The sequence below is a fragment of the Centrocercus urophasianus genome, unplaced genomic scaffold, assembly GCF_019232065.1.
Source record: "Centrocercus urophasianus isolate 14NV4802_14NV808 unplaced genomic scaffold, USGS_Curo_1.0 seq_10, whole genome shotgun sequence".
Taxonomy (NCBI): domain Eukaryota; kingdom Metazoa; phylum Chordata; class Aves; order Galliformes; family Phasianidae; genus Centrocercus; species Centrocercus urophasianus.
Genome location: NW_024884142.1, coordinates 43,632,834 through 43,648,652, shown reverse-complemented (window position 1 = coordinate 43,648,652; position 15,819 = coordinate 43,632,834). Strand labels below are relative to the sequence as shown.

The window sequence follows — 15,819 nt, the reverse complement described above, 5'->3', positions numbered from 1 at the left end:
GTTATACTTGAATAATAACCAGGATAATGTAAAAGTTCTTTGAAATATATATGCACACGGGAAAAAAAAAGCACAGATAGAATGTTAAAAGTCATCTCAGCACAATATTCTTTATAAGCAATTTCAGAATGAAGTGAAAGTATTTTTTACATTGCCTTGGAAAGGTACACCAGACAAATTTTCCGGTACTTAATGTGAAGTATCAACCAATCCTCTGCTGAACTATGAAATCAAAATATGTAAAGAAATACAAATGCTGCCTGTTTCAGATGTTTACAACCATATCATTTTCAGGGTTTATAAATTGTGGAATGTGCTGCTTGGAAAGACTTTTGTACCTAATCTTCCTTTCAGGGTGAATGTGTCTTGTTCCTCATCTTAATTTTCTGAAGATCTTATTTGCTGTTACACTTCAGTGAATTGTATTTTCCTTCCCTACTGTCAGATTTGTTTTCCTCAACAAAAAAGTTTCATAGCTACTTCTGTGATTTCCATCCCTGCCCCATCTTCTCTCCCCTACCCTCCCCCCATCCTTGCTGAGGAGAGCTCTTGTGGCAGTGAAGCCAGGATACCCTAATGGATTCTGGCTCTTTGCTTACAGCACTGGTCCAAATCCATCATCTAAATCTGCATGGAAAGAAGTTAACTATGTAAGCTATCTCAATATATGATGTACATATACTTTTTTATATGCACAGAAGTTTTTTTAAAAATGATCTTTGTAGCTGTTCTCAGGAAAAAAAAAAAAAAAAAAAAAAAGAAGAAAGAAAGAAAGAAAGAAAGAAAGAAAGAAAGAAAGAAAAAAAGAGAAAGAATAAGAAAGGATTAACAGACACATGCCTTCAAAAATTGTAGCTAGACAGAAACGATGTTCCTTAAAGGTATTTTTATTTGATATTCTTGGAATGTGATGAAGAGCTCTTGTGCTTCAACTGTTTAATCAGTTCAGCAATTTATTTATACCAGGTCTTATGGTGCACTATATAAGAAATATCAAAATGTAGTAAGAAATTTAAAAACATTGGAACTTTCTGTGTTTTCACTGTTTCTTTTATTGAGAGTTACTATCTCTTCACAGAGGGTGTTGAAAAATTGTTCTATATAAAAAAGAATGCTCCCCCAAAAACATATTCTGTCTTTTTATTATAACAGCACTGCATAAAAAATAGTAATTTGTTTCTGAAAAGTTCATTTTCTCTTGCTGCTCTCTCCCATTTAGAATCACCATACTCCTCACAGTATATTGATGAGGAAATTGCTACTATTTCGCAATGGAAGAATTATGAGTCCAAGCAGGACATAAGCAGTAGTGTCTAATGAATTTTCAAAATGAAAAAATCCTGTTTCCATTTAAGTGGAATTACAAAGAAAGAGCAGTGGAGAAGTAATAACATAACTAAACTATTGCTTGTTGAACTTTTTGATCTTATCTCCCAGTTTCATTCATTAGTTACAATGATCATCTCATGCTATGAGCAGGTACTTCAAAGTCAGCAGACCTACTTCAAAGCATAGATTTAGCTCGTGAGAATGAGGTTATCAAGAGCATGAGAACTGTCAACATGGCAGTTGACTGGTCCAGGTAGTGTGTTATCATGTCTTCATCAGTAGCCACTGCATAATGCTGAAGAAAAAGTAATGAGTTCAAGTATTAAATGTTTACTCCTTATTCTACCATAATATGCTAGAACCTCCAGCATATAGAGATTTGAAATAAGGGCAATCCCTGAGCTAGAGATTATATATTTGTTTTTAAAAGTACTGATTTTTTTCCATGACATTTCCCAGTCCTTGTCATAACATGGCCATATCTCATTGGAAAGTCATTTTCATTTTCTGCTCATGAAGTTATTATTAGTTAAATAAGTAATTTATTCAGGGAAACTTTACTTTGTGTTTTTTTTTTTCCACATAGCATGTGGTACTACTGCATCCTAACAAAGCATCTTTACTAGAATGCCAAAATATGGATCACAGCTTAGAATACAGAATTAATAACTTCTATTGTGTTCACTTACACTATTTATTCTTAGTAATAAATAACAGTAATTAATATTAATTAATAGTAGTATTATTTATTTATATTGCATAAAATTCACATTTTCAAGGAATTATATTGAAACGACAATAAAATATATCTTTTATTCTACAAACTTCTTATTGAAATTGATGCATGTGTTCAACAGATTGGTGTACATAATTCCTTGGAGAATGAATGGGAATCATTAATAGAACTTCTCAAAATTATCAGATGCTATCTATCAAAAATAAAACCAATGCAGCTATAATAACAGAAAAGGAAATTAAAAGAATATACAGTACAGTATGTAATTGTAAGTGCTTTTCTGAATTCAATTGTTCAGTTAATTTTCATGCTCCATCCACTCTATATTCCATAATCTCTATTCTATTTCTTTTGTAGTGTAGAATTGGTTACTGCATAATCTCCAACCCTATTTTCCACATTTCGTAAAGAATATTACATTTTTATAACTATCAGTCACCAATAAATCTGCAAATGTTCCCTCACAGACAGCCCCAGTTACAACTTTTTAAGCCATTAGTCTGCAGAGGTGCTACCTTTTGACTTTGAGAAGTTTGCCAACATATACATATGTGTTGAGAGGTTTTTCTTTTTGCATTTTGATTATATAAGCTGTGAGTAGAGCAATATGTCAGTTCCCTGTGCGATGACTTTCAAAATCTGTATATTCTGGGATCAGTTGTGAAACTCCTGCTACATATTTTTTCCTGTTATTCATTCCAGTTGTATTCTTTCATTCATACATAGTGGGATGCAGTATGAAACAGAAAAAAAGATTTGATTGAGTCAGCCATCTTAAGAGAGGATTTATACTGCAGCTCTAAATAAATTATTTTTTTGTGGATTTGTTACATTTCTGCTTATCAAATTGCAGAAGCTCCTTTAAACTCAGAACACCTATGATAGGTAGGTGCCTATTACCCATTTCTGTGCTGAACTGAATCTCTTTGTCCTATCCACAGAACCTGTTGCCAATAGTGGTGAGAGAGGAGCTTGCAAAAATAAACTGAATTTGCCTATTTGAGATATCTTTCACTGATTCAATCTACCTCTCTGTCATTATTAGGAATTCTTGCCCTTGTATTACTATGTTTGTTCAATAGCAACCATGACACATATTAGTGGATCTAAGAAGGTTCTTAATCAGTTGAAAGATACCAGAATTTCATTGTTCCCAAATGTATTCAGGGAAAAGGCATGAGTCCAATGTAGAGTTTCCAACTCCTTGTGCCTTTGAAAAATTGGCCAAATCATCTATATACTTTTTAGGGGCATTAAAAAGAGCTTGGCCAGCAGGCCAAGGGAGGTGATCCTCCCAATCTACTCTGCCCTGGTAAGGCTTCATCTAGAGTACTGTGTCCAGTTCTGGGCTCCCCAGTACAAAAAGACAGGGATCTCTTGGAAAGAGTCCAGCGGAGGGCCACAAAGATGGTGAAGGGCCTGGAGCATCTCCCCTATGAACAAAGGCTGAGTGAACAGGATCTGTTTAGCCTTGAGAAAAGAAGACTGAGAGGAGATCTGATCCAGGTCTATAAATATCTAAAGTGTGAGGAGCAGAGTGGTTAGGCCAGACTTTCCAGCAGTGTGTGGAGACAGGATAAGGGGAAACAGCCAGAAACTGCAGCATAGGAAGTTCTGCACAAATGTGCGCAAGAACTTCTTTACGGTGAGGGTGATGGAGTGTTATAACAGGCTGCCCAGGGAGGCTGTGGAGTCTCCTTCTCCGGAGATGTTCAAGACCTGCCTGGACACCTACTTGCACAACCTGGTGTAGGGAACCTACTTTGGGAGGTCCCTTCCAACCTCTACAATTCTGTGATTCTGTGATTCTGTGAAGGCAGAAATTTGCTGGACAAAAGTTATAAGGCCACTTCAGGAATTTTTTTTTTTTGCAAGTTACTATTAACTGCATCAGAAATTCTGCCTTTTTCTTTCCACTTGTATAAACCAAGGGGGCAGAAATCATATTAGAGAGATGAAAAGAGAACTATAGAAATGCATACCACCTAAAAAACAGGAACAGGCACTGCACTTTGGGTATTTTTATGTGTATAGGAAAATAGTAATTATCGTCAGAGCTGCAGCAGTCTGCACGCTCAGTGAAGATGATATGATGGACCTTAAAGAATGCATCAGATTATTGTATACACATTGCCCAGTCCTTCACCAAAGGGTTCTAATCTCTACCTCTTTTCTCCCTCTGGCATCCTCCTTCTGTAGATTCAGATTCCAGCCTGCCACAAGAGTGGTGAATTGATAAGGTCACTGGGTTAAAGCCCAAGGCTCAAGCGAGAGTTTAACATACAGTGTAAATTTATACAGTCATTCTTTCTGTTTTCTACTCCCTTAATTAATATTTAAATATTCCAAGTGAAGTGAAATAAGTTGAACAGGAGCCATTAATGACCCGAATCCAGAACACTCTATAGTCTGTTTATTGGAGTGTTCATCTGGGAAGCAGAATAGAGAAGTCAAAATCTACTATCTCTTCCATTTAAAGGCAGACTGCTCTGAGGCTTCTCAAGTCTCAACTGAATTGCCCTAGAAGTAATGTTATTGTTTAAAAAACAGCAACCTCCTTCTTCCTAGCAGCATGGATAGCCCTTTGTTTTTAATACATCCAGTATTACCCAGTCTTAAAATTACATTTTGCATTAAGTATTCTACTTGATTTTTTAATTTTTTAAAATTCTGTTCTCAGGATGAAGGCTGTAATACAGAAGATATGTAGGAAATAACATAAATACAGGAAATGACTATTTTATATTTGAATGAGTCTGGACAGCATAGGGCTGGTTTTTTTTTTTTTTTTTTCTTTTTCTAATTTTTCTTCACGGGTACTGGGAAGCCTAGATGCTACATTGCCCATTCCTTCATTCCTTGACCATAGACTCCCTATGCTTATTGTGCCTTAAGGAGAACTCAGCTCACTAACCCAAAGGGGTTAGCTGCCAGAACTACAAGTTCACCCTAAACTCTAAAAGTTGCACAGTATTCTCCTCAACATTGCCACTGATTGTCAAGGTTTATTTATACCTCTGAGACTTTATGGGTCTTTAGATTGTATCCTAAGTGATAAGACTGAAACCAAAGGATTAGTAAGAATCTCAGTGTTTCAGCAGTTTAGAATTTAGCAAATCAATCTGTTGATGCAAATGTGATATTTGTGACCTGATGGGGCTGTTCTGTGTGCATGAGAAATTGTGATGTGGAGTCAAATGTATATATCTCTGGAATAATCTTTTTATGAAATGCGCATAATTTTTAAAAGTTGCTAGCCCCATTGAAAATCAGTAACAATCACAACTCAGTGCGCCAGGAGGCTCTCACAGATGTGGCAGTGGGCTGAAATTGGATGGCTGAAATTGTAACAGCCTTCAGCTGCACCCTCCACTATTGAAAAAGATGTTGCCGCCCCCACATCTGGGGCTGCTGATATGTTCACAAATCTCCTAACCTACTGCAGTGTTCATCTAAGTATACTAAACTGGATTCTGGTTGGCTATAACACAGGCAGAGAAATTGGTCTTGGGCATGAAAATACTAATTATATGGGTGGGAATGTCTGGAATTTGATTTTAACCTGTTGCTGAGTGACACCTCTCAAGTGGGAAAGGGACACTTGATAGGCTCCAGCAGTTGATTTCAAGGCAGCAAATATGTCTGCTTGGGCAGAAGCTCTGCTCAACTGTAGTATTGGATTTCCTAGGAGTCCAGTGGAAGGCCTCAAAGATAATTAAGGGCCTGGAGCATCTCCTGTAGGAGAAAAGACTGAATTAACCTAGGTCTGTTCAGCCTGGGGAGAAGGAGACTGAGAGGGGATCTGACAAATGTTTATAAATAACTACAAGGAGGTGGGAGGGAAATAGATGAGGCCAGGCTCTTCTTGGTTTAGTGTGGAACAAGGAGCAATGGCCTAAAACTTGAACATACATAAGAAATTTCGTACTAATATGCAGAAGAAATTTACTGTAAGGGTAACTGGACACTGGCACAGGCTGCCCAGAGGGCTTGTAGAGTCTCATTTAGGGAGATATTCTAGACCGATCCGGATGCCTACCTGTGCAATTTATTGTAGGCTACCTGCTTTAGCAAGGGTTTGGACTTGATGTTCTCTTGAGGTCCCTTCCAACTCCTCCGGTTCTGTGATTCTGTGAATATTTTTCAGAGGAAGAGAGCAAGTAGCTAATTAGATTTGTGAATAATGCTGCCTATACTTGTCCCATCTTTCTTTACTGATCTAATTGTGAAAATAGTAGGACTGCTAGATTTGGGAAAGAAGTTAAGATCAGTAGGAGATGGACAACAAAGCACACAACATTTGGGCACTCAAAATGAAGGACAAGGCAGGGAAAAACATCAGGATTGCACCATAAGTACTGCAAAAATGGTAGTGGGGAGTCTATTAATCTTTGTGTAGTGCAGCTCTTTCACTTTCTATACCCCTATCATCCTAGAAAATTATTAGCTTTTGGTTGAGTAGCTGCAAAGGACATATTTGATATCAAGGTGAGAAATAGAGGCATAAGAAAATCAGGCATCACCTTATTCCTTGAAAGTTCAGACCTCTGTGTGGACAAAGGTCCCTAAAATCACTGACATTTATTGAGAGATGTTAAAAAATGAACCCAGCTACACTGGGAACACATCATATCATATATATCATACAGTAGCTTAACAGTAGGTTACCAGCAGATTTCTAGACTAAGCTGGTGGAGTACCATGTTCTACTGTTTTTAACTGTGAAGTTATGAATATTTTTACTTTTATTGTTTTATATTCTGGAAAACAACTACCAACCAAGATTTTTTAGGCTATCACTGTATTTTATGAGGAAGAATAATATGGAGCATTTCAAATGCTGTCAGTTTTCATTTACCAAAACTAAGATTTGTATGGAGAAATAGTTTTTCTCAATACCCTAAGAAAAAGTAGATTAACTTTTTAACTCTCCATTAAACATTTAATTTATAGCAACAGTTAACTTAGTTAATGTTAGTACTCACCTTCCTACCTTCTTACTGGGACCAAACCAATGAATGCCTTTTTGAAATTAAGCCTACTTCGGCATTGTAACTCTTTCTTCTAAAGAGATAATTTAATTATGTGAAAATGAGAAGATCTAAGGTATTTAAAAATCAGGTACAAGCTTCCTTGAAGTGTAATGATACTGTATGTTTAAATCTTTTGTGTTTCTGTTGGATAAAATGGGATATAAACGTCCTTGACAGCAGAATTCAAGCCAAACCTCAAGAGGCATAAATGCGTTAGCTCCATTACAGATAATGGAAGTACACTTAATCACATCACCTAAGAATCTGGCCTACAGCCCATAACAAGACAGTCCTTTGGAGGGTAATAATATTTGATGTTTTCATCAATCACTCTCCTAGGTCTGTAGCTATCTGTGGCAGACTAAAAAATGTCACATCATAAACAAAAAGGCCAGTCATGGCTATTTCACCATGTTTGCATCCAAATAAAATTTACTAATTGTGGTCCTAGTTCAGGAAAATATTCTTTCAGAAAATGTAATATTTACTTTTGTAATATTTACTTTTAATTTACATGTTTTGAGAATAGATGTATTTCAATACAACAGTCAAATTCTTGCATCTTAGGCTCCAAGTTTTATATTCTCATTCCTTTGCTTTTACTTGCCTAGGACGTATGTCTACGACCACTACAGTAGCAGATGGTAAGAATGGATCTGTTCCATCATCCATGAGAATGGGCAAGAAATCAGTTACAGAAGACCTTGTGACAACATTCAGCTCCCCAGCAGCATGGCTTCTTGTTGTGGCTCTGATTGTTACCTGGTCAGCAGTAGCTATTGTAATGTTTGACCTGGTGGATTACAAAGCCTTTGCAGGTAAAACTCAGCATCTTTTGTTTGATATATCTTATATAAGAATTTAAAAAATTATTAAGGTGTGTGTATTATGTAAATATGAATGAATACCTTCTTAAGAGTCAGCACACAATCTCTGCTGAGTTTACTGTTAGAGGAGATATTGTGAGAAATGTCAGCATATATTCATTTATACATCATAAGTCGTTATAATTTAAATCTTTCCATTTTGCAGCCCATCTTTATCCTGGAAAATGTATATGTTGGCAGTAATATGATATGTATATGAGCATACATGCTCAGATTTCTGTTTTGCAATTTCAATATAAAAATATTTCAAAACTAATAAAATGAATTATTAATTTCCATCTTCTTAAATATATTTTCAAGTTTCTCTTAGTTTCCTTAAGTATTCTGACATCTGCTTAAACAATTCCATCACAAAAAATATGAAAAACACCATTTGTAAACATACTAACTGTAAATTCATCTGCAAAACTCGTAAGTACAGAAAGACAGATTCTTAGCATTAGCTAAGCCACAACCATACCCTCACTTAGGCATTTTAAGATTGGTCAAACTGAGTATACAGGATCAAGTTTGGGAATAGATTGGTTTTTGAGGGCAAGGCATATTCACTTGGCATAAGGACTATGATTCTGGTTGAGGAAAAAGAAGAAAGAAATGGTGAATAAAAATGAGCTCATCATTACTTGATTTTTATACCTTGTAGCTGGCAGTCATGTATAACAGAAATTAAATTTGTGTTTTTAAAGAGGGCATACTATTCAGCAAGCATGAGATAAGCAGGCTGTAGTGACTGGGAAATATGTGAAGCAAAACTAGAAAAGAAATGATGAAGGTCCTTTTCTTTTCTAAAGAACACCAGCTCTACAGTGACCTCATCTATAACAATAATTAACTAGGAATAGAAATTCAGCCATTTTATTAGCTTACTGATAAATCCATAGATTTTAGTCCTGCTGTAAATCAATATTGACCTCAAGATTTGCTGAAAAATCTTTTGAGGCAAAGAGCTTGAAAGAAACCTACTAATTCTGATTTGATGGATGACATAGAAGCTTGGAATATAGGCAAAATGTAAGGCAGATCTCATTTAATTTTTTACTTCTAATTTGTTTTCAGAAGGAATTCACTTGAGTTTCAGTAACGTGGAAACTTCCTTCTGAGTGACCCTTCCTACACAAGCATCAGATTTTAATATGAACGCCAAAAAAAATGTGGCAAAATGGACATAAACCAAGGGAGAGAAACCACCATATTTTGCTTGTAATTTTCCATATTAACTATCAATTAATCATATTCTTACTATTTTTCAGTAAGGAACAAGGGTATGCCTTAGACAAAACTAAACTAAGCAATTCATAGACTGGCTGTCAGCTTATGCATGCTCTGTATACTACTCAGGGTAATATTAAGCAATGCAAAACTATATTTTTTCGGTAGACTGAGGGAAAATTTCTAGGCAGATGGAAATCTGATGTTCACGTTGTATTGGTTAAATGAGCTTAAATCTCAAGGGCACTGATGCAAACTGACATTTTCAGACCAGGCAGTAGAAACAAAATAATGTAAAATTTAATCTGCAGAAGGAGTTCACATTTTGTAGAGATCTCTGAGTGATGATATTTCAATACTTTCATGGGTTCAAGTCTTTTTCTTCCCAAATATATTTCTGTTCCTACATGATTAATTAAAGCAAAATTTAAATAACCTATTAATGGTGAAATGTTAAATGAAAGAACTACTGTGCTCCTTCAGACCTAGATTTATCAGACTGCTTTCTGTTTTTACGGATACATAACGGTGGCTGTATAGCTTTTATTATGGCCAGGGTTTCAGCTCCCGACTTCCTAATCAGCTGCAGTTGTCCAGCTGAAACCCACCTGTGGCAATAGCTGAAGACTTCACATAGAGTCACCTGGCTGGGAGTACTGATACTGAAATTATTTTCACCCTCTGACAGTGTGGCCTTTGCCTCCAGTGGAGCTGTGAAGGAAAACTTGGAGCATGTTTTAAGTGACCGCTTAAATCTAAAATCCAGGAATGGTTTCATTTCACAATGACATTCTTCCTTGAATAACATACAGTTTAAAAAATCTTAATCATTACTTTCATTGCTGTAAATTTAATTTTTCAAGCATGATTAAATTTAATTTATTAGTTTTTAAATGTAAATGAAAGATGCCAAACAAATTAAATGTGACTGTGTATTTTTTTTTATGTACAAAACACATAACATTCAGTGTCTTTTTTTTCCTGAGGTAGAACTTGCCTTTCTTAAGTCAGTGCATACATTTTTTTTTTCAGATTTCTTTCCTTGAGGTTCCATTAAGCTCAACTCTAGAAAATATGCAGGGAAAAGCTGAGAGGAAAACTTGTTTAGTCTGTTGAAGAGGGAACCGAGATTTGATCTAAGAGCAACACACTCTTTCAAAGGGCAGCTGAAAAAGTAGTAGATGACGAACAGTTACCAAGATGATTTTCCTGTAGTATCAGGTGATATAACAAGGTGAAAGGGCCTGAAGTTGTGTCACAGGAGGTTTATGTTGGACACTGGGAACAAAATCCTTATCATGAGGGTAGAGCAACACTAAGACTGCAGATTTTCCATCCTTGGAAGTCTTTGAGACTTTGTGAGCTGGTCATGGCTATCTGGCTCCAGTGGTAGCAGAAGTCCCTTGCTGAGAAGGATTGCACTAGATGAATTTCAGGGATGCCTCTGATCCATGTCTACGTGATTATATGATTCTATGAAAACCTCTGTCAGAATTTAATAAGGTATTTAGAAAGCACATTGCCAGAGATCTCATTGGACTTCACAAATCTGGGGTGGATTTCCCCAGCCTCATATATGGGGTGTGAATCTGTGAGCCATCGTAGTCAAGATTTCAGTCACTTGTTAGTGCAGTTAAAAATACACTGTGCATATCTGCAGAGCTAGCCCTCTACCAGGTTTGCAGGAAGCAAGAACCTGAGCTGAGATTGCTGGGTAAAATGTCACACACCTACATGCTGGCACCCACTGACCTAGTGACTCCCATGACAGACTTTCATCATATTTATGAGCAAGAAATGCCAATTCCATAGCAAAGTCACTATTAATGACTATTCTGCACAGAACTGACTGTAGAAGAAAACAGCAGTTTGTAGACATAATAGGCCAGGCCAGGTTCTGCATATCTAAGGAATATACATAGATTTGCTCCTCCTAATTCCTACTGGTTATAGAAAACCAACCCACAGATTTTGCTTTTTGAGAACTATGGTATCAAACTCAAGTTTGGAAATTTTGCAGATTTATGCTAATTGAGATTTATCACACATGTAACAATATGAAAATGAAGTATTTGTTCTCATCCTGAAATAAATGTAATGAAAACTTGCATTCCTATTATGTTATTTGGAAAACTGTAAACATGACTGAAATATTTCTAGTGTGGTATGAAGAAGACATGCATTACAAAAGGCTATCACACTATAAACCACATGTAGTACGTAACATGTATGAATATGCAATAAGTAGCATACCACACTGGGAGATCTCTTATACATTCTCAATATTTCTAGAAAAGCAAAAAGATTCGTTTTTGTTTTATGCGTGCTTTGCAACAATTTGTAATTACTTCCATCCCTAAAGTTCAAAAACATTTATTTCACTAATTGGCTTCATAATTCATGAATGTATTTCATGCATTTCTTGTACACATAGCTGGATCATATATTTTAATTAGTACATGTAACTAAATAATTTAAGATTATTTCAGTTCCAAGTTTTGATTGCCCAGGAATCTGCATTTGCTAATGGGAGAATAAAGGGCTCAGAATTCCCCACCCTCTCCATGACCAATTACACATAATTAACATTACCCTAATTTCAGATTCAGATTGTAACATTCAGAGTAAATTGACAGTGATGTTGCCAGTCACCTAAGAGCCAGACTAGGACAAACCTAGTGGAACCTCAGCAAATCTACAAAACCCCCAAATAGCTAGAAAATAATAAGCAAAAAGGGCACAAGACGTGGGAAATGCAGGTTCCCATTTTCTTTTAATTACATTCATAAATGCAAAAAGGATCGGACCTTCCTTGTAGATAATTCATTGTTCTCAACCAAAAGAGGCATTTTAGAGATCTCCAGCCAAGGCAGATCTCTGTGGAGGTAATGCCTATCAATGGAGACATAGAGCTCCTGCCTCAATGCGAAACTGCAGGGATTATATCAGTAAGATATTCTCCTTAATGCTTTTTATTTTTCTTTTTTCCTTTCTTTTAAGATAGATAATAGGAAAACAACTGGCCAAATTGTTCTGGGCTCTTGGACACCAGCTTCTGACTAACACAGTCTGAAATCACCATTTCCCTGTCTTTAGTTTATGGTCACTTTTGTTTTGGAAGGTCCTGGGTATCCAGAGTGATATGCATATTTTCCAGTAAAGGAAAACAAACAAACAAAAAATTAAGACCCTAGTTTTTATTTTAACATCTGTATTTTGAAGAGAAAAAGACCCAAGAAAATGGTGAACAGGACTCTAAGTAATTTGTGCTGTGTAATTGGCACATTTTTTCTTCCAGTCTTCTGCATGAAAAAATTGTAAATTTCAAAACCTGATTATGACAAGTGGAATTCAAAAAAGACAGCTACTCTACTACACTACTACTTGCCTATTACTTTATTTGTCTATTTATTTATTTCTCTATTTTTTGAGATAAACATTATCAGGAACATGTAACTAGGTTGCCATAAAAGTAATGTCTCCTATTTATTTCCATGGAAACGACAACAGATACAAGGAACACAACAACTCTATTTGATAGATCAAATTATTAGCTACAAAACACTATTTTTCACGGCGACCACCATTAGCTATGCATTTTCAACAGTGATGAGCAAGAACCTGCCTGATATACTCATAAAAATCTACACCAGCAGAGGTGACACACTCACTGTCACCACCCACTGACTCACTGTCCTGTCATTCACAGTTTGGTTTCCATCAACATTCAGCAAGCATCAATGACAGTCATGACTTTTTTCTAAATGGAGGAAATCAGTGACACACCTTTGCTTCATATGCACTTTCATGTCAGATGCCATTTGTCAGACAGCCTCTCTGCTGCCACCTGTCACAAGGCAACAAATGTAACAGAATACTGGTGAGAAGGTTGGACTCCTACTGTCATACCACCAACAGCCACTTCTGATGTCGTGGGCCAATACATTAAAAAAAAAAAGAGACACTACTTTCGGACCAACCCACATACATTCATTTTTCTTCTGGAGTTTTATCCTAATACAGTCATTCTGTTGCATTTATGTTCAATTATAACTCCTAAAAATTGAGAGGAAAAAAAAAGAAGAGAGTACTTATATTAAGATTGGTATTTTTTCCAATTTTACTAATAAAATTAACTTACTTTTGTTTTTGCTTAAAGTGCCAGCAAACAAATAGAACAAATATTTTTGCCTCTCAGTGCAAGGGGTGTTTAAAAGTATCACTAAATTAAAATAATTGCTAAAAGGTTTTCCAGACATGCAAAGCCCAAGAAAAATCTCCAATGGAATGCAGGAGTGGAATGTAAAATAATAAAAATATAAAATATGAAGATATAAAAAATAAAGTATAAAATATGAAATATAAAATATAAAATAAAATATCTTGGATATCTTGGATATCTTTGATCAAAACACTGATGTAATCTTTTAAAATACGATTTTTACTTTATTTACAGGTGTCAGTCTAAAGCATGAGTAAACAGCTTTTGCATTTCAAGGTTCTTAATTAAATTCTTCAAATTCTACAAATGTACCTAACATCCACAAAACATTTTTTTTCATTGCTTTCCAAAATGACTACAAAAAAAAAAAAGAAAAGAAAAAGAAAAAGAAAGCGTGGGGGTGCTAAAGATGAATTTATAAATTTCAACTTAAAGAAGGGGTGCTCAGGAGATATCCCACATCCTGTGTTTCACAATGCAATAAATATTACAGCTGAGTTAAAAACCCCTAGAAAATGAGTTTGTACTGTAAAGAATGATAGTCTATGAAATACTGTAGTTCTTCAAGTACTACATCTCAAACGGTCTAACATATGCAAGATCATAACCTGATAGATCAAACTTCATGAGCTCCCAAACTTGAAAGTATAAAATTTCAGAACCTCATTCAATGGACAGGAAAAGAGCTAAGAAGAGAAAGAAGACTCACATACCTAAATATGCTACATGGGATATGAAATAGAAACCACACTTCAGGATTGTAATTCATTTCAGTAACAATTCCAAAAATGTGACTTTCTTGTTATTTGCTATGGAAGAAATCCGAATAACTAGAGCTGCCTATACGTATCGTGTATTCTTTTTAGCAATAGAATGCATAACTTTAGAAAATACGTGTGCTGTATTTAACAGTATTTTTAAATTGCTGTGATTTGTACTATATTATCTAACACGTCTGGATAACTGTCCACTGGAACCCTGAAGCAGTGATTTTCCTGGAAGAATCCTCTTTGTAGTTGTTTATCTTTTTAATGAACTCCAATTTCTGCTTCATAACAGCAGCCCCCAAGATTAAATAAGTTGCCACTTCTCTCAGTAACTGCTTCATTTATTTGAGCAACAACTGAGGATGTTCATGACTGCTAATGTTGTTTCTCCCTTTTTTTTATTGGCCTTTCTTGTGTTCATCATGTTGTCATCCGCTCTAGCCAGCTATTCACAGCGTTGCGATGATCCCTGTTTACCACCTGGTAAAGACGCTGTGCCTGCAGTGTTCTGAATACGTGTGTGCATGTGCTCTCTGCTTGCTGAGGTAACAATGCACGGACATGAGCAGAGTACTAGGGTGCAGTAGCACTGCTCCTCGGCTAAACCCAGGTCTGCAAAGTTCATTAGAATAGAGCGCTCCCAACATTCACACCTGAGACAGGTTGGCCAGTGTCATCCCTCCGGTCAGCAGATACTCAGTAATCAGCGATAACCAGGGGGATATTCACTTCATCACGATGAATGCATTTTTGAATATCACTGGACACTTATTTAACGGGACTGCATTATATATGTGAAGTTAAAATCTGTACTCTCAGTTAGAGAATAGAAACTCCAGAATGAGTGAAAAATAAAGCTTCAAAATATTTTGGATTAAATATCTGGCTGTTTAAAAAACAACACTTCATTTAGGTCTGATCCAGCAAATCTGAAGCCTTTCACCTGATATCAAACCAAGTCACATAAGTAACATACAAAGCTGATGCTAAACTTACATTCCTGTCCACATTTTTTCATTTGTCTATATCAAAAGTATCAGAAATTTTTTGATACTTTATGAAACATTGTGAATTTAATTGTAAAATTTGGAAATTCTACTTATATTCCATGTATTCTATTATTCCTATTCCACATTTTATATCAATATGCTCTATTTATAACTGCTGTCTTTTGGGATAAAATATTTTTGTCCAGTTTCATGTGAGGTTTCCACTATGGACCGGATCTCAATATAATTATCTTAGGCTGATATTAGAAAGAGATGAAGTTTAGTACAGAATGCAATCTTCATATTTATATTTGAGGTACATATACAAGGGGAATTTCTGGGAAATACTGAGGTTGAGTTTTTTTAGAATTGTTTTATACAGCTGTAATTCATTGATAGCCGCCAGAGTCTATTCAGATGACCAGACTAAAAATAGTTATCACAAATCTTAAGAAAGTATAAACTTTCAATTTAAAATAATTTTATCACTATAGCAGAATATTTTACTAGACTAGGACATGTTTTATTATAAAGAACTAGTATTAAGCTTTTGTATTTTATCAAACATGACAGAAATTCTGTCTTCGTCAGCTGTATCTTGTCAGTATTAATGAATTAGGTTCTATCTAATAGATCAGTCTTTACAC

The 15,819-nt window shown here is 35.6% G+C and overlaps 1 protein-coding gene across 1 annotated transcript in view; it reads left to right on the top strand.

Moving 5' to 3' along the window:
• Positions 1–15,819, top strand: part of TRDN (triadin) — a 206,521-nt gene that overhangs the window by 25,096 nt on the left and 165,606 nt on the right. Inside the window, 2 exon segments of the mRNA XM_042827318.1 lie at positions 7,710–7,916; positions 14,625–14,666. Of these exon segments, the coding sequence (XP_042683252.1) occupies positions 7,710–7,916; positions 14,625–14,666 (249 nt within the window).